The 18,024-nt window shown below is 43.2% G+C and overlaps 1 protein-coding gene across 8 annotated transcripts; it reads left to right on the top strand.

Annotated features, from left to right (window-relative positions):
* The first annotated feature begins 758 nt into the window (after positions 1-758).
* LOC126489721 (protein NYNRIN-like) lies at positions 759-18,002 on the top strand. Of its 8 annotated transcripts, none has more exons than XM_050124189.1 (5): positions 759-3,915; positions 4,467-4,565; positions 6,459-6,627; positions 7,134-7,256; positions 8,198-18,002. In XM_050124189.1, the coding sequence occupies exon 1, from the start codon at positions 1,173-1,175 to the stop codon at positions 2,244-2,246; it is 1,074 nt and encodes a 357-aa protein (XP_049980146.1). In that variant the 5' UTR covers positions 759-1,172; the 3' UTR covers positions 2,247-3,915; positions 4,467-4,565; positions 6,459-6,627; positions 7,134-7,256; positions 8,198-18,002. The 8 variants fall into 8 exon arrangements, with proteins under 8 accessions (XP_049980146.1, XP_049980145.1, XP_049980142.1 ...); XM_050124188.1 differs by having other exon boundaries at positions 6,403-6,627; XM_050124185.1 differs by having other exon boundaries at positions 5,672-6,627.
* Positions 18,003-18,024: the final 22 nt, after the last annotated feature.

The following is an 18,024-nucleotide window of genomic DNA, read 5'->3' as shown; positions in this document are numbered from 1 at the left end:
TTCTGCCCGCCACTGGGAATTTGGTGTTCCCAGCTTTTCTCCCTGGGAATTTGGTATTCCCAGCTTTCTGCCTTCTTTACTCCTTCCTGCTTTTTCTGCTTCACGTGCGGGCTTGCTAATGGAGCAAGCACCTTTGGCTGTACGGTCAGCCCCAAAGGGCGTAACTGTCTCCTCCCAGCCGGGTCTGTTTCCCGTCGGTAGCTGGGCTCGGGCCGGTTTCGCCCATAACACGGCCTTCCGATTCCACGGACGCCTGTAACTGGAACTGCTGTGCTCGTGGCACCTCCGTGTGCCTCCGGCAGTCAGCTCCACGATTTACCATGGGTGCTAGGCCATCCAAGGCTATACCCCCTACTTCCCCTCTCGGTCAGCTCCTGGAATCTCTAAAGCCTCATGCTTTGATTCTCTCTATCAAATTGAGCAAGCTGACGCATCTCTGCTCCAAGACTTGGCCCCGTTATAAATTACAGGGTGATCTCCGCTGGCCTTCTCAGGGCTCATTTGACCCCGATGTCTTACATGAGTTAGCCAATTTTTGTCATCACTCAGCCAAATGGAAGGAAATGACGTATATCATGGCATTCTTTTACATGGCCCTAAAGACTGATCCGTCTATGGCTTCTCAGTGTTCACCTGCCCACATGTTTCTGGCAATGTCTTCCCTGCAGGGTCCGTCTTCCTGGCAGGCACCCTCCGCTCTGGCAATGGCCATGGATCCAGCGGACGAGCCTCCGCCGCCCCCCCCCCCCCCCCCCCCCCCCCCCCCCGTGATGCCTCTAACCGTTCCACCCTCAGATCTCCCTCTCGTTCTCCGCTGCGCAAACATTTCCCCAGATCCAGGTCTCTTTCCCCAAGGAGCTTCTGTTCCCGCTGAAGCTCTGGTTCCCTGTCCAGTTCCTCCGATCCACCTTCACCTCATTTCTCCAGCAACCGGACACCCAAACAGCTAACAGTGTCTTTCCGCCACAGGCAGCCGGAAGCTTTGTGGGACTCCTCTGTGTCCCCCTTCCCCCCCCCTACTCCGCCCCCTCGGTCTTTCAAAACGCCCTCAGGCGCTAAACCCGGCCGCCATCTGGCCCCAACCTTTACCCCACCCCTTATGCGCTCGTGGGCCACAGCAGAGACCGGCCCCCGTCAAATTAAGCCAGCTACATTCCTTTCAGGTGGCGCTGATGGAAGATACGAACCTCACATTTCAAGCACAGCCCACAGCCTCACAGACACCTCCCAACACCCAACAGATCCTGTCCTACCTACACCAGCTTTTTCATCCCAATGAAAAAGCCCTACTTCATTTTGTAAAAACACATATCAAACCCACACCTGAGGATATCAGGTTTCTAAAAGCCACCACTGCTTCCTGTCAGATCTGCCAAAAGTCAGATCCCAGGACCAAATATTGTAGCTTCCCTTTTCCTACCCACCAAGCCAGAGTCTCTCTTCCGGGAACTGACTGGCAGCTGGATTTTACTCATATGCCCACAGTCAGGAAAATTAAATATCTCCTGGTTCTGGTGGATACAATGTCTGGATGGGTCAAAGCCTTCCCCACCTCTAACAAGAGAGCCCAGACAGTCTCTGACGTTCTTCTCCGAGAGATTATTCCCAGGTTTGGACTCCCAACTTCTCTTCAGTCAGATAACGGCCCAGAGTTTACTTCCCAGATTTCTCAAAATCTGTCCAAAGCACTCGGAATTCCCTGGAATTTCCACATACTGTACCACCCTCAGTCTTCAGGTAAGGTAGAACGGACTAATGGCTCTCTAAAGGGAGCTCTCATGAAGATGTCACAGGAACTCCACCTCGATTGGGTAAGACTTCTGCCCCTCGCTCTTCTCAGGCTTCGGGCTCTCCCCAAGGGCCCCCTTTTCATTTCACCCTTTGAACTTATGTATGGGCGGCCGGTCTTAACACCCGGCCTCTCACCAGAAACCTCTCCCCTCCCTGATCACCTGCTCACTCCCCTTCTTTCACACTTACGTTCACTTCTATGGGACTTTGCGGATCACTCTCTACCTCAGCCTTGCACTAACGCATGTCCACCACCAATTAAAATAGGAGATGAGGTATTACTCTCACCCCCAGGTCAACGCCCCCCACCTCTTTCTCCTAAGTGGCAGGGACCTTTCAGAGTAATTCTTCTAACCCCACAGCTGCCAAGCTTGAAGGAATCCCTCATTGGATTCACTTGTTACACCTTAAACCATTTATCTCCACGGCTCAAGATAATCCTTCATACACGGTAACCCAGACAGGACCCTGTTCCCTCAAGTTCCAAAGGACACCAGGCTCAGCCCCCCCTACCCCATCCGCCACCTAATCCTCCTGTGTTAATACACCTTTCCTTCTCCAAATTCCTAAATAACCATTCAGCTGTCATTACAGATCATCAAATACGAAGTCAAGGGCTCGGCGGTAAGCAGATTCTTAACAAAGTTACTTGACATAACAGGTCAGTCCACCTAAGCAGACAAAACACAAGCAGATCGGTAACGGAATAAGTATCATTTAATTTTTTTTTCTCTTCTTTCTTTCATTCTTAGAACTCCTCCCTCACCCCCACCCCCAAATTTCCCCTCTAATCTTCCAAACCTTCCAAATCTCCTCTCCCTAATTTCTTTCTCCACTAATGCAGTTTTTGCCTTCCAGCATATTAACGATGACCCAGCTACTCAGGAAAAGCCGGACAAATGTGACTTCTTCAATCAGCCATCTCAGAACGCCAGCGAACAGAACATAACCATTAGGACATCGCCAAGATCATCGGACAATCAGCCATCTCAGAACGCCAGCAGACCAACAGGACACCGTCAAAATAACCGGACACTCCCTGGACCCCCTAGACGCCCAAAGTCAGCAGGAAGCAGTCGTGAGAGACCGGGCTACGCCCCCATTCCCTACCCCTTAAGACCCCCCCCCCCGATTTTTTTTAATAAAACCAAAAGGGTGGAATGTTGTTCCTTTTGGAAACTACAGCTCCCAGATTCCTCCTGGATTATGGACACCTGTGCGCGCGGGCGCACACAGGTGCAGGACATTTCTCCCACATACCCTTGCGCTTCTCGTTAAAAAGCGAGCTTCCACGAGGTCTCGCTCTCTCTTGCCCCTTACCCTTGTGTGTCTTGCACACCTGTCCCTTCTTGTGTCCCCGCCCATTAAAGTGCACCCACGTGGGAGGCGCGTGTCTGTGTCTTCTCCTTTCGTGCGTGTTTTGTCTGTCCTGTGTTTGTCTCCACACACACACCCGCTTTAAAAGAATAAGAGCATCCACTTTCCCCAATTTCTGTTCACTCTGTGTGTATGTGTTCCTTCATGTAACTTAAATGTACCTATACTTAATGTTATAATTGTTTATTGCATCTCATTTCAGACTACAAAAACAATTAAGTCTCGTGTTTTAAACTGGAATGTACTTTTAAGTCTCTCACAAAAATACCTTATATTTAATCCAACCCTCATTTAAAATATATTAACCTGTTCTCTACTATTGTCAGTTCTGCCGTTAACCTTCTATTACAAGCAGTTTTTTCTTCTTTCTGTCTTTTTACGAGTGTAATTCTTACCTGTTAAGTTAAGAGCCAGTACAGTCAAGCTCAGACCCAGCCCTCCAGGCAGATTCTATACTGTAGTTATACCTGATAAACAGCACTCAACTGCTCAGAGATCTGGGGAATATGGCATTAAAATATTTAATTATTAAAAACTTTTCATAACAAAAAAACCAGGTTGGCTCCTAGCAGCAGCACTCTGCTTCCTCCAAAGAAGACAGAAGACAAATGGGCACAGAACAACGTCCATCTGCAATTCACTTCAACTGCCAAGTGCTGACCACTGGGCAAAACTACCTTTCATCTAAGCTGATCTCCTGATGTGGACAGAATCTCTGGATTCGACAGCCTAGCTGCTCAGGTCAAGGTAGGCATGTCTTCCTACAGATTTCTTAGCCCACAGGGTCTTCCGGAGCCTGGCAGGCCCTGTGCTAAACAGCAGAAGGCAAATGCGACCTTCAGCGACCATGGAGCACCTGAGACGTAGCTCTGGGTGCCAACCAAGTAAGTTCTCTGTCATTTTTTTTTTAAATCAGTAACTCAAGTAAAATTTTATCCTTCTCAAAGATCACTGATGCAGTTTGACAGCTGAGAGGTTTTGTCAGTTTAAAAGGACAACCTCACCAAACAAATTTCAGATCAAATTTCTCTCTCACGATGCCTTTCATAGTCTTAAAAATACTTTTCATTGTGCAAAAATATCTGTCACAGTCATTCTGACATAAACATGCTACTGTTTATACAATGTATAGTCTAAAACTTCTGTTTTCACAAACCCAAATAATTCTTATGAGTTCCCAGGACCCGAATTAAAGAATCTACCTTAAACAGGTCAGATACACCGCCCCCTTAATTCCCTGGTCCTATTTTTTTTCCTTAATTTAACTTTGTCCTCTGTTCTGCCAATACCTTAAATAGGTGTAAGAGACACCAGACATTTCCATACCACAAACATAGGACAGGAGCAAAGAGACCAGCTATGCCAGGATGTGGCCAGTATTATTCTTTTTAAAGCGGGTGAGTGTGGAGGGTAGAGACAAACACGAGACAAACGAAACACGCACGGCGGAGCGGGGTGGGAAGGAGATGCAGACACGCGGCGGTCCCACGTGGGTGCACTTTAATGGGGGAGGGGTAACAACAGGTAAGGTACAGGTGTGCAGACACAAGAGGGTGGGAGGGGAAAAGAGAGCGGGGACTCGTGGAGACTTGCTTTTTAACGGAGAACGCAAGGGTATCTGGGAGAAGTGTCCTGCACATGTCATCGTGGTAATCCAGGGGAATGTTGGGAGCTGTAGTTTCCAAAAGGAACAACAGCCAGCGCCCAGCCTTCTCAGGTCCCCCCCCCCCCAAAGACAACGCCAACAAATAAGCCGGAAGCAGTCTTGAGAATCCGCTGCCCCAAATCCATCAACCTGTGGTGGTAATCTCCCGCTTTTTATTATAAAAAAGAGATGGGAATGTAATGTTCTGTCTCTTTAAGAGACAAGCCATGCCCACTCCCTTCCTGCTTGCAGTCTCAGCCCCACTCTCTCCCTGTCCCCTCTCTCAGAGAGGCAGTCTTTCTCCCCCCCCTCCTTCTCTCTCCCCCCTTTTCCTCTTTTCCTTCCCCTCCATAACACCAAATAAATGTCCAATTCCATTCTGTATGGTATGCCTATCTCTGTGCCCCCTACCTGCTGCCTATCTGTTTGTTGCCACCAGGGACCAGCCACCGTCCCTGCCGCGTGGTCTCTGAGACTGGCTGCTTTCGGGTCCCCAGCAGTCCCAGAGACTTGCAGCATCTGTGACTCCCACCTGCTGCCTGCCCACACTGCTTGCCTGGGACCAGCCAGTCGCTACATGACTGGGGACCAGCCACCTTTGTTTGGGGACCTGCCGCATGGTCTCAACCCACAGCAAGCAAGCTGCTGGGGACCGCAGCAAATCCATTTCAGATTATAGGGGGCTCTGAGCCACTACCTTATTGTAGGAGGCTGCTTATTTGTTTCCTGGCCACCCTGACTCCAAAATAATCACATAGAAACTATAATATCACTGCTTGACCAATCATGTCAGTGTATTGTTGCTAGCTCTTATATCTTTGGTTAACCCATTTCTATTATTTTATATTTTACCATGAGGTTGATGGCCTACCAGCAAGATTCCAGCTGCCAGCTCACGTCGTTCCCCTCTGGCGGCTACATGACATCTCACAGACTCCACCTTCTTTCTCCCAGCATTCTGTTTAGTTTTCCCACCTAGCTCTACTCTGTCCTATCACAGGCCAAGCCAGCTTCTTTATTCATTAACCAATAAGAGCAACACATATACAGAAGGACTTCCCACACCTGTGGCTATGTTGGTATCCATGGGCCTTGCTGCCATGGGAGCCATGCCAATTAGAGTGGCCTGCAAAGCCACATGGGCCTTGCCCAGGCTGTTGCTGTAGGCCATGTCTGGGTCTGTGTCCCCAACAGCAGCCAGGGTCTGGGCTAGTATCCACAGCTCATTTTCCTATAGGAAGTCATAGTAACCATACATGTTGAAATCTGAGGGCTGTGCTGATCCAGCCCTGTCCCTCACTGGCCCCGGGATAGCTGGCTCTGCTCCTTGCTAGACACTGCAGCAGGAGAGCTGGCCCCATCCCTGTCATGGGAGAGCTGACACCAGCACTCGGGAGAGATGGTCCCAATCCTCACCACAGGCATGGGAGCGCTGGTCCCATGGCATGAGCCTAGGAGAGCTGACTCTCCCCCTCACCTAAGGGGGTGGTCCCAAAGGCCCAGACCAACCAGCTCAGCTACCACCCAGACCCACGTCACAGGCCTTGGGTTGGCCCACCCTAACATCTACCCCATCTGTGACCTGCTAGAGTGTGCAAAGGGACTGGTCCTATGGAACAATAACCACAGGACCTCCATGACTCAGGACAACAGCATATCCAAGAGGAGTTTCTATGAGGACCCAGTGATGATGGTGCACCAGACTCCAGAGGCCTTGAACCAGACCAGTGATTCATTGCAAAGGGGCTGATTGGACGTGCAAAGGGGCACGTCGCAGCTCCTGGTGCCACCCAGAGGAAAGATGAAGGAGTTAGGTGGGTTTTATTTGGTTTTGTTTTTTTTGGGGGGGGTCATGCTGCAGGGGTGAAGGATGGATAGAGAGGGACTTGGAGGTGAGCAGGATTGGGGTGCATGATGCGAAATTTTCAAAGAATCATGTTTAAAAAGAAAAATCATTCTCTGTAGTGGTGGTGGTGCACGGCTTTTACCACAGCACTCGGGAGGCAGAGACAGATGGATCTCCCTGAGTTCAAGGCCAGCCTAGACTACAGAGGGAGTTGTAGGATAGCTAGGTCTACACAGAGAAACCCTGTCTTGAAAAACCAACACTCATCAAACAACCCTTGTCTGCCAATCTGGCATATTGGTTATTTTGGGATCAGTCTTTTTGAGTACCTTTTCAGTACACGACACACTTTCCTGTTCCCTGTGTAAAGCCAATCATTCTGGCTTGTCTCATGGACATTGTAAAAGCCCTTCTACAGTCTGTGGATACCATTCTGTTCCCATGAAGAGTATTGATATTTTGTTTATGTTTCAGCAAGTAGTCAAGTAGACTGAACTCAGACAACATCCTCAGCCTCTGCGGAGAACAAGTGGACTTGAGTTCGTTCAGCCTTATCTGGGCTGTTTAGAGATGGTGCTACAGCTGCATCATTCAAAGGTCAGCAAGAAACATGGGCAGTGTGTATGCAGAATTTGGGCCCCCCCTATCAGCCTTCCCCCCCCCCCCCGGCCAGACTTTTACCCTCCACTGGTATGATATGAAAATCCTGAACTCTCTCCTCTGATCTTCCAGCCAGTAAGGTTCAGTCATGACTTAGAGCTCTGCTGTGTTAAAGACTTAAAACTAAGAGTCTCATCTAGTTCTGACCTCTTCTTTGAAATGCCAGTTTTCTTTCAGTTTCTTACCGCTTCAGGTTACTTGTCAGTTCCTGTATGCAGTTTTTAAAAAATATTTTTCTCCAGAGTACACAGTTGTTAGACAGTTTCCTAGGAGCTCCTTGGGCACTAACTGAAAACACAACCCGTGTGGGCTACGCTACAGCCTGTGGCACATACAGCGTGAGCACTCCAGTACTGCAGCAAAAATGCTACCTAGGATCTACGTGTTTGACTCGGATGGTGGGACTTGTTATGACAGGCTTTGTAACCACGTAAGATAAAGGTGATGCAATCCCAGAGAACCTAGACAACAATGAGGACCCTAAGAGACATGCATGGATCTAATCTACATGGGAAGTAGAAAAAGACAAGATCTCCTGAGTAAATTGGGAGCATGGGAACCTTGGGGGAGGGTTGAAGGGGAGGGGAGAGGAAGGAAAGGGAGCAGAGAAAAATGTAGAGCTCAATAAAATCAATAAAAAAAAAAAGATAAAGGTGATGGCATTTTCAACTGGCATGCTTGAAGAGCAGGAAGTTTGATAATTGTCCACTTGGGGATTTTCGTTAACTCAGATGACCTCCCCAAAATCAGGTGGCGTTCCTCTGCAAGCTGAGTACCTGTCCCACGAGCAGCTTCAAGGATCAAATATTCCCTGTGCTAATATCTCGGAATTTTTAAAAGCAATGTTAAGCTTGTAGTAAACTGTGATTTCTCTTCAGTCTGTAGGTCAAATGGACAAAGCAAGACTCCCACACAACCCTCTGCCGGCTATGGTGTCTATGATAGGAAGGAGTGGATAAACAGACAAGCTTGAAGACGGATGAGTGACCTGAACACAACCAACATAATGACAACAGTTGGCATGCCGCCGTGAATAGGGCATATCCTACCTGGTCCTAGATCACAAGCTACAAGTCGTCAAGGCTGCTGAGATAGGGTGACGCAGTTTGCTCTAGGGATGAGCTTTCACAGAGGTTGTCCAAACCCAAGTGGTCAATCTTAGACACATGCAAACCAATAAAGATAAATGTACTTAGGGCATATAAACATGTGTGTACCCACATACAGATGAATATACATGTAGTAAGAGCAGTTAAAGCACAGGCCGTGAATTAGGGAGGGGGAACAGAAGGGGAAGAGGGGAGTGATGTACATGCAGTACTCATGTACAAAAATATCCAAAAATGTAAATAAACAGTATGTTGTAAGATGCCTTCCAACTTTTGCTTTGGCCTTTTGGTGCCATGAACACCAATGTAAAGCTAACTACCTTGCTAATCAGGACAAGTGGAGGGGCCCTGAGATGACAGGCATTTGAAGGAGGCCCTGAGTTCCTCCAGGCCACTTAGCCAACTAGCTGGGTATCCTAGAGTGACCCAGTAGATGGGAAGCCGAGTAATTTTACAGTAAGTCTCACCCAGATTTCTCACCTACACAGACAGTCATGAGTACAATAAGTTATTGTTTTAAGACCCAACTTAGGGAGTGGTTTATTCATCAACAATGTAGAACTAGGACATTGGATGTTGCAGTAGCAGCTCGAAGGTCACATACAACTAAGAGCAATTTTCTTTCTTTTTTAAATTCTCCCATAATTATATCCTGAACACAGTTTCCCCTCCCTCCACTGCTCCCCACACCTCTCTGCCCCAGATCTATACCCCCTTCATTTCCCTTCAGAAAAGAGCAGGTCTCCTAGGGATAGCAGCTGAAAACGGCATAACCGTTGCTGGTGGGAGTGTTTTTCTTAATAGCAGTTTGGCAAAATAGTTGTTTTGCGTCCATGTGTACCACAATGCATGCCTGGTGCCTGCAGAGCCAAAAAAGGTATTAGAGTTACAGATATTTGTGAACTATCATGTGGGTGCTAGGAATTGAATCTGGGTCCTCTGGAAGAGCAGATGATGCTCTTAACTGTTGAGCCATCTCTCCAGCCCCCAAGGGAACTTTTTTAGAATGATGAAAGATACTTGGGAATGTGTCCATGTGAATAGGGAGCTTCTCTATGATGATGGTAGGTCTTTGGAAATGTATATATGTTAATAGGGAAAAGCTAGGGGAAAGAAGCCTAGAGGTGTAGAGGAGGGAGGAGAGGGCTGATGTATGAGGTATCTAAGAAGGGAAGATGAGAACCACACTCTGGGCATAAGAAGCTTCTAAAGAAAGATGCTTTCTCTCCCATGGATCTATAAAATTATGAGGCTGCCCCATGTAGTAAAGAAAATATACAAAGGTTAGATAGAAATTGATTAGTACCCCAGGAATGGTCAACATGTTCCTTAACAGGATTACTTACAAGCCAGAAAGTAACTGATATATATCAGGTTTGTGTGTGTGTGTGTGTGTGTGTGTGTGTGTGTGTGTGTGTGTGTGTATTTGGACTAGCAACTGGGTCACCTTCTGCTAAAGCCATTTGTGAACATTAAAGCCACACCTCCACATAGTTGAGCTGGTCTGGACTCAATCGGCTTTCAGAATAATAGAGGCTTTTAGTTTGGGTTGTGGTATATAACTGTATCATATAAACACTTTGGCTTTGCCTTTGATAGTCACAGACTTCACATGCTAATAAGAAAATGATGTGTCCAGGGAAAGTGGAAAAGCAACTTTGTTTAATAACAACCTCTTTTAAATCACCTATTTTAGAAAATTATAACCATATATAAAATTAGACAAGCTAGCACAATGAACCTGCATATATCTACCATCCACCTTCAATAATTATTAATTTCTTAAAAACAACAAAGAAGTCTGAAAGTAAGACCTATAAATTCAGTATTAGGGAGGGTGAGACAGGATAATTGCAAGGCCAGCCTGGACTACATGATGAGTTTCAGGTAAGTCTGAGATATAAGGAGAACCTGTCTATAAAAGCATAAAGATAAGAAATAATTAGCAATTTTTGCCCATAATTTAAATGATACACATATCTTATTATATCCATAGATGATCCTCATTATTCAAAACTTTTATATTTATGCCTTGGCCTGTTTGCTAGAATTTGTCTCTGCTCCCATAGTTAGTACTTATGATACTCTCACGGTAGTTCATGGACCTACACAGAGAGAGGGCCAGGCACTTGATGTTCTCAGCTGAGGTTGAATAGGGAACACACTGCTTTTCTCCTATCTGGTATTTCACTGTGTCCTCTTCATGGTCTTTTTAATGCTATGTTTTATGCCTTTTGTTGGTGATTTCATTGCTTAAAGAAGCCACTGATAATAATGTTAACCCCAGAGAGGTGTGCTGTATCTTATGGAGACTATGTATGGTTAGATAAGTTTCACTCTGGCACGAGCTATCATGTGTTTGGCTATGATTTTGTAAGTTGTGAATCAGCAATCATGTACTTCTAGAAAAAGAAAGAAGAGTGTTTTGATCATATTTACCCTGTATGCTCTTTTGTCCCACTCTACTCCAGCCTTCTTTCCACTTTCATATTTCATCTGGGACTCGATGAGTGTAATTAGGGTTGTTGATAGTAACACGGGTGAGAGCTTGTTTACAGGAGCGTGGCTACATGACTGAAAAAAAAAAAACCTCTCCCTCCTCTGTCAACATTAACTACATTTAAGTCCTCAGGAAGGGGTAAAGTCATGGTCGTGTTTCTAGTTTCATGACCTGTACCCATAGTCCCACAAAAATGTTATTTTCTTCTTTTGCTGTCTGTTCAAGTCATTTGCCCTGTATTTCTAGAGTTGGAGTTCTAGGTAATCAGCCTTCTTTTCTATGTATAGCTGGCAACGATTTTTCTCCCATCCCATAGGCTATCTCTGTTGAATTTTTCCCTTGTGTAAAAGCTTTATAATTTCATGATGTCTCACTTGCTAATTCTTGGGATTATTTCCTGTGATACTTGAATCTCTTTCAGAAAGTTTCTGCCTATGCCTATATCTTAAAGGAACACAGAACAACAAACACCTTTATTCCATGAACTCCAGAGATGGTTTATTTGGCTTTCTGGGCTTTGATCTTCCTCAGCTGCTCCTTGCCCTGAACTGCATAGCCATTTGCTCTATCACACTGAGCCCAGTCTTGATGCAATATAGCCAAGAAGCTTACCCTGCTGGAATTTATGGGTATCTCTTGAAATGTGGCCCCTATGTTTTTCTCCAGCACCTTCGTAATTTGATCCAGCCGAATTAATTTTTGTTCAGTGTGAGAGTCACAAATCTACTTTATTTAATTTATAGTTTCCCCAGCACTATTTGTGTGTGTTTTGCTCTTTTGTTGACAATTAAGTGGTTGTAGCTGCATGGCTTTATTTATGGGTTTCCTCTTCTAGTCCACGTCTGTTGTACTGCTTTTGTTGCTTTTGTAGCAGAATTTGAAATTAGATATTGGGATACTTCCAGCAATGTGCGTTCTGCTTAAGAATGCTTTGGCTAATTCAAGGTCTTCGGTGCTTTCTTAAGAATTTTAGGATATTTTTTCTACTGTGGAGAACATTGTTGGAATTTTTATGGGAATTGTATTGACTCTTTATAAGTGTAATAATTTAAATACCAATATGATGTTATAGATTTGATTTTCAGATATGTTCTCCCGGTCTATAGCTTAGATTTTTGTTCTAAGTCTTTTCTAGAACAAGGAGTTAATTCTGTTTAACTCTAATTTAAAAAATCATGACCTCATTCTGCCCATGTTCAGAGAACCTGATTGAAGCTGAATTCAAAAGTAATAAACAAAAAAATACGAACTATGAGTTGGAGTCCCAGACCAAATGAAAAGGAGAAACTGAGAGGAGCACCAGCATCCATCTCTTTGTTTCCTTCTTCTATTTACATCAGGTGGGCGCATTTCTGTTTGTCTGTTTATTGGTTTTCTATTCATTTCTAGTTTGTGTCTTATGCAACCCCAGTAGCACAATCTCAATAGATGCTGTCTATATAATAAATAGTAATATCTGCTAGAGTGATTATCCCTAGTTTATTCATTTGAATATGTTTTGGCTATTCTAATGTCTTTACTTTTCCTTATATGTTGTGGAATAAACTTGGATATATCTATAAGAAATCTCATGAATTTTTGATAGTAATTATATTATACTATACATACTTATATAATTATATAGAGATCATTTTGAGAAAAAATGCACCTTTACTAAGTTAACTATTCTCTGTTGAGTCATATTCTCACTATATACTTCAGACAGTCTTCTAATGTGCTGTGTAATACAGGGTGACCTTGAGCTAATGGCAGACCTGTCTTCTGAGTTCTGGAGGTGTGTGCCACCATGCTATGCAAAAGCAGGGTACAAATGTGGCATCTTTTCTGTCATTTTGTATCTGTCTCCTTTACTTTGAGTTATTGAGTATTCTTGCGAATGAATAATATGTCTCTCCATTAAAAATAACCATTGCTTATTTACTTTTATCAGGATTTTATAGGAATGGTTACTTCCTATAACTTCATCTCAGAATAGAGTAGAAATGCTGCTTGGTCTTTGAATGTTGCAGCCCTCCCTTTGCTCATTTGTGATGATAGCTAACTTATTAGGTTATTGTGAAGATTTAAAGAAACAATGCAGGTTTGAGCCCTGTCTCTGACATGTTTACTTCACTCTTAACTTTTCACCCATACTTCCTTGTTGCGCTCTTGAGTCTTCATCTGTGAATCCATATGCAATAATAGTTAAGAGAACTGGTTGCTCTTCCAGACGACCGGGGTTCAATTCCTAGCACTCACAGGGAAGCTCACAATTGTCTTTAACTCCAATTCTATGGGATATAGCATCCTCAACACAGACATACATGCAGGCAAAACAATCATGCACATAAAATAAAAATAAATTATTTCCAAGCAAAATTAATCCAACACAGTTTGAGAGATTATAGGTGAAGGAGATTATTTAAGACTGAACAATTTCTTTTTGTTGTTGTTTGGGGGTTCCTTGAGACTATGTCTTACGATGTAGCTCTGGCTGGCCTAGAACTCATAATACAGACCAGATTGGCCTCAAACTCTCAGAGATGCACCTGCCTCTGCCTCCCAAGTGCTGGGATTATAGCTGTATACCACAGTGTTAAAACATGAACAGAGACAGATCTGGTCGTCTACAGAGTGAGTTCCAGGACATCCAAGGCTACACAAAGAAACCCTGTTTTAAAAAAACAAAGAAATTAATTAATTAGTTAATTGATAAATAAATAAAATAAAACATTACAAGTCTTGAAGCTGGTTGATGATGAAGTTTCCTTACACTATTCTCTAAACTTTTGTGTGCTTGAACATAAAAAGCAATTTGTATAATCATTTGAAAACTTGAAATTTGGAGGATTTCATAAAGCTGAATTAATTCTTACGTATTAATGTCTCTAGTAGCTCAGAGGTAAAAGAATATTAAAGACAAGTTAGGAAATGAGAAAGAGGCCTAAATGTGAAGCAGTGCTATCTAAGTAGGTCATGCCAAGGACTGCCCCCCCTCTCCTCTCTACTAGGACAGATGATGTATATTTTACCTGCTCAAACATAAAACAAAAAATCATCTTTAACTGACTTGTGCATACCACGTATTCCATACTTGTATTAATACAGATATGTGTGTTACTTTTAAAAGTTTGTGTGTTTTCAGAACAAGGGTATCAAACATTGATGAAAATGGATAGCCCAGGTGATCCAACATCTCAGAGCATCTCTGTTGCAATTTCCTCATAGTTCTGCAACCAGAACAGTTTCAGAGCTGCTGAGTGAGATGGCCCAGCCTCACAGATTACTCCAGCCAGGACTCCAAATAAGCCTTACACTTTCCCATTACATAGAGATTGGACAAGTAATACAGCTAACTCTCCCAGGACTTGACCATTATCACACTTTCCCCAGTGCCCCCAGACAACAGGAAACAGTCTAGAAAACATGACACCAACATTCTCAGGAGATGGGATGGGTAATTTTTGGTCATTCAGTAGGTTATGGATGTTATTCACAGAAAAGTCTGTCAGATATTCTAGGCTTATAGGCTAATGATAGATACCCCATGTTGCAGAGGAACCTTGGATGATTGCCCAGGCAGCCAACTATTTCTATCATTTCTTATAGTTTGGAAGTTGTTTTCAATGCACTTCCTGTTTACTCAGGTAATATAAAGACTCCTTCTGGAGTCTTTGATGGAATTGAAGTTTAGATAGTCATAGTTATAGTTTTCCTTAGTTATGGTAGAAGGTAAATTAGATACAGAACTTTGGACTAAATACTGGAGTATTTTCTCCAAAATTGCCAAATACAAATGAATTGAACATTGCAAATATAATTCTTACCTGATAATTGTTCTTATTGTGTATAGTTTTATCATGTTAAAGTAAAATTTTTCCTTTTTATGTAGACAAAAATGAGGAAATGTTGTGGAATAGTCTTCTTGCACACTGTGAACATGTGTCTTTACCAAGGTGCCTTCTGATTGATTTAATAAAAAGCTAAATAGTCTTTATTATGAGGCAGGAGATACAGGTGGAAAAGTGAGAGAGAGAACTCTAGGAAGAAAAGGGCAGAATCACCAGTGGACAAGAGGAAACGGACATGAGAGAACGGACATAAAAATCACAAGTCATGTGACAATGCATAGATGAATAGAAATGGGTTAATTTAAGTTATAAGAGCTAGTTAGAAAACAAACCTATGCTGTAGATACAGACTGAGCTTTTATACTTAATTAGAAACCTCTGTGTCATGATTTGAGAGCTGGCAGGAGAGACAGAAAAATCTGCCTACATATATTTGTAAAAAAAAATAAAAATAAAAAGCAGCAGGAACAACAAAAAACTATTTGTTCTGTAACCATAAAGACTCCATGAAATTACTTCCACATTAGAACATGGATTTGAGGGCTCCTAAATCCTTTTTTCTAGGCCATAGTTACTCAAATTTGGCTCCAAATAAACTACCTATTTCTGTTTGAGAACTGTATTTTTTCAACACACAAACACCACACACACACACACACACACACATATATTTCATCCATAGTTCATAATTCTTTCCCCATATCATGCCTAGAAAACTAAAATTTCTCATTTCCAAAGTGGTTCATAGAAGCACCAATCTTTTCCTGACTTTCTGTTAAGAATGATGTAGGAAGTCCTGTATATATGTTGCTTTTATTGGTTGATGAGTAAAGTTGTTTTGGCCTATGGCAGTACAGAATATAGTCAGGTTGGAAGAAATATATAGAGTAGGTGGAATCAGATGCCATGTAGCTGCCTAAGGAGACAGATGCCTTCTGAACCCTTACCAGTAAGCCACAGCCTTGTGCTGATACACGGATTAATAGAAATGGGTTAATTTAAGATATAAATAAGAGTTAGCCAGGCATATGCCTAAGCTATTTACCAAACAGTGTTGTAATTAATACAGTTTCTGTGTTATTATTCATGTCCAGGCAATTTGGGAAATGAACAGTCTCTACATACAGAAAAAACTCTCTGGTTACCTTTTTACCTATAGTAAGTCATAAGACTCTCCTCATTCCAGAGGGATCCGTGCTTCTCAGAGAAGCTGAGAGGAATTTGAACAGGACAGGCATTGCTGGATTTTCTCAACAGGTTAGGCCATCTATCCCTAAAATACTAATTAGACATGTAATAGTAAAATGCAGAGAGAGATTTATTCAATGTGACCATATTGAGAAGAGGAATAGATATCCTCAAGTCTATCTATCTCTTTGGCACTCACCTGAGTTTTAGGTTTAAATAGAGGAGGAATGGGGCAAGGGGCAGGAGGTGTACATAATTAAGCAGGTCTTCTCTAAATGTGGCTTAGTTTGTCATATTGCCTCAATTCTGGTTCCGCAGGATGTTTTGAAGAAGTCCTTATTGCTGTAACTGCTTGAGAAATTCAATCTGGTTCACTGGAGTTGGTTATTTCTGTACTAGCATATATCTTTGCTCTCATGGAGAATTCCCTCATTTAAGGAATCATCTTTCCTGTGAAGTTCTGCTGTTCTTAGAATCCATGGTGACTTTATGTTTAGGGTGCTGACTTGTCTCTGTGCCTTTAGCCTTGAAGAGGGGTGAGTGCATAGAGGCACTCCTTGAGTGATTAACATGCCTATGTGAAGAGGTTAACAGGTAACCTAAAGGAAAAGGGGACAGGCATAAAATGAAGGCAGAAACTCCAGGTTTTCTCCTCTTGGTATCTTCCTGTTAAAGAAGGTACATATTTTTCTTTTAATTATTTTGAGATTATGTAGCCCATGTAGCTATGTAGCCCTATGTAGCTGTCCTGGAATTCTCTATATAGACCAGGCTGCCCTTGAACTTGCCTGTCTCTGCCTCTAGAGTGCTGGGAAAAAGCATACCCCACTACACTCAGTTAGTACATATTTCTTAAATAAAGGATAATTCAGTGTCCCACAAAGTATAATGAACATAATCAGCTTTGCATCATATTTGCCAAAATGAAAATTCACACACTTTCAGATTTGTGTAGTTAAAAGGATGGGGAAGTAAGACAAGATGAGTTACAGAGTAGATTTTCTTTTTTTTAATATTTATTTATTTATTATGTATACAGCATTCCTTCCATGTATGTCTGAAGGCCAGAAGAGGGCACCAGACCCCATTACAGATGGTTGTGACCCACCATATGGTTGCTGGGAATTGAACTCAGGACCTTTGGAAGAGCAGGCAGTGCTCTTAACCTCTGAGCCATCTCTCCAGCCCTCAGAGTAGCTTTTCTTTCTTCCTTCCTTCCTTTCTTTCTTTCTTTCTTTCTTTCTTTCTTTCTTTTTTTTTTTTTTTTTGGTTTTTTGAGACAGAGTTTTTCTGTGGCTTTGGAGCCAGTCCTGGAACTAGCTCTTGTAGACCAGGCTGGCCTTGAACTCACAGAGATCCACCTGCCTCTGCCTCCCGAGTGCTGGGATTAAAGGCATGCGCCACCATCGCCCGGCCTCAGAGTAGATTTTCAAATCAGTGATCTACACTGAATCTTTCAGGTAACTACAATGAAAAGAATGACAATAGTGGCAATAGAAAAAAAATAGCGTGTATTTCTTTCTAAAATTATCTACTTTCGGAGTGAAATTATGTCTGCATATAGTGTAAACCTGAGAAACTCACCCCAAAACATAGCATAAGACTGAGAAAAAGGTGAGCAGCTGGTATGGTAAGTCCTTCTGTCTATGTGTTGCTTTTATTGGTTAATGGATAAATCTGTTTTAGCCAGTGGCTTAATAAAATAGAACAAGGCATGAATTCCATGCAGATAGAGGAGGAAAGAAGATGGAGTCAGGGAGAAGCCATGTAGCTGCCATAGGAGACAGACACCTCTGCCGGAGCCTGCTGAAACTTTACAAGTAGACCACAACCTCGTGGATTAATGGAAATGGATTATCTTAGAATATAAGAAAATATGCTTAAGCTATTGGCCAAACAGTATTGCAAATAATATAGTTTCTGTGTAATTATTTCAGGTCTGAGTGGCCGGGAATGAACAAGGCGCATCTGGCAACAGATTGGCACCCAATGTGGCCAACTAAATCCACTTAAAACCTGAGGCAGCTTGGGAAGGAATTCTAGACACACACACACACACACACACACACACACACACA

This window comes from Alexandromys fortis, unplaced genomic scaffold (assembly GCF_014885135.2).
Source record: "Alexandromys fortis isolate MF-2015 unplaced genomic scaffold, M_Fortis_MF-2015_v1.1 scaffold_205, whole genome shotgun sequence".
Taxonomy (NCBI): Eukaryota; Metazoa; Chordata; class Mammalia; order Rodentia; family Cricetidae; genus Alexandromys; species Alexandromys fortis.
Note: the sequence above shows the minus strand (reverse complement) of the source record. Positions and strands in the feature narration are given on the sequence as shown.

Bases quoted from the DNA above. Each gene is read 5' to 3' on its own strand.
- LOC126489721 (XM_050124189.1), top strand. From the start codon at position 1,173: ATGGAAGATACGAACCTCACATTTCAAGCACAGCCCACAGCCTCACAG.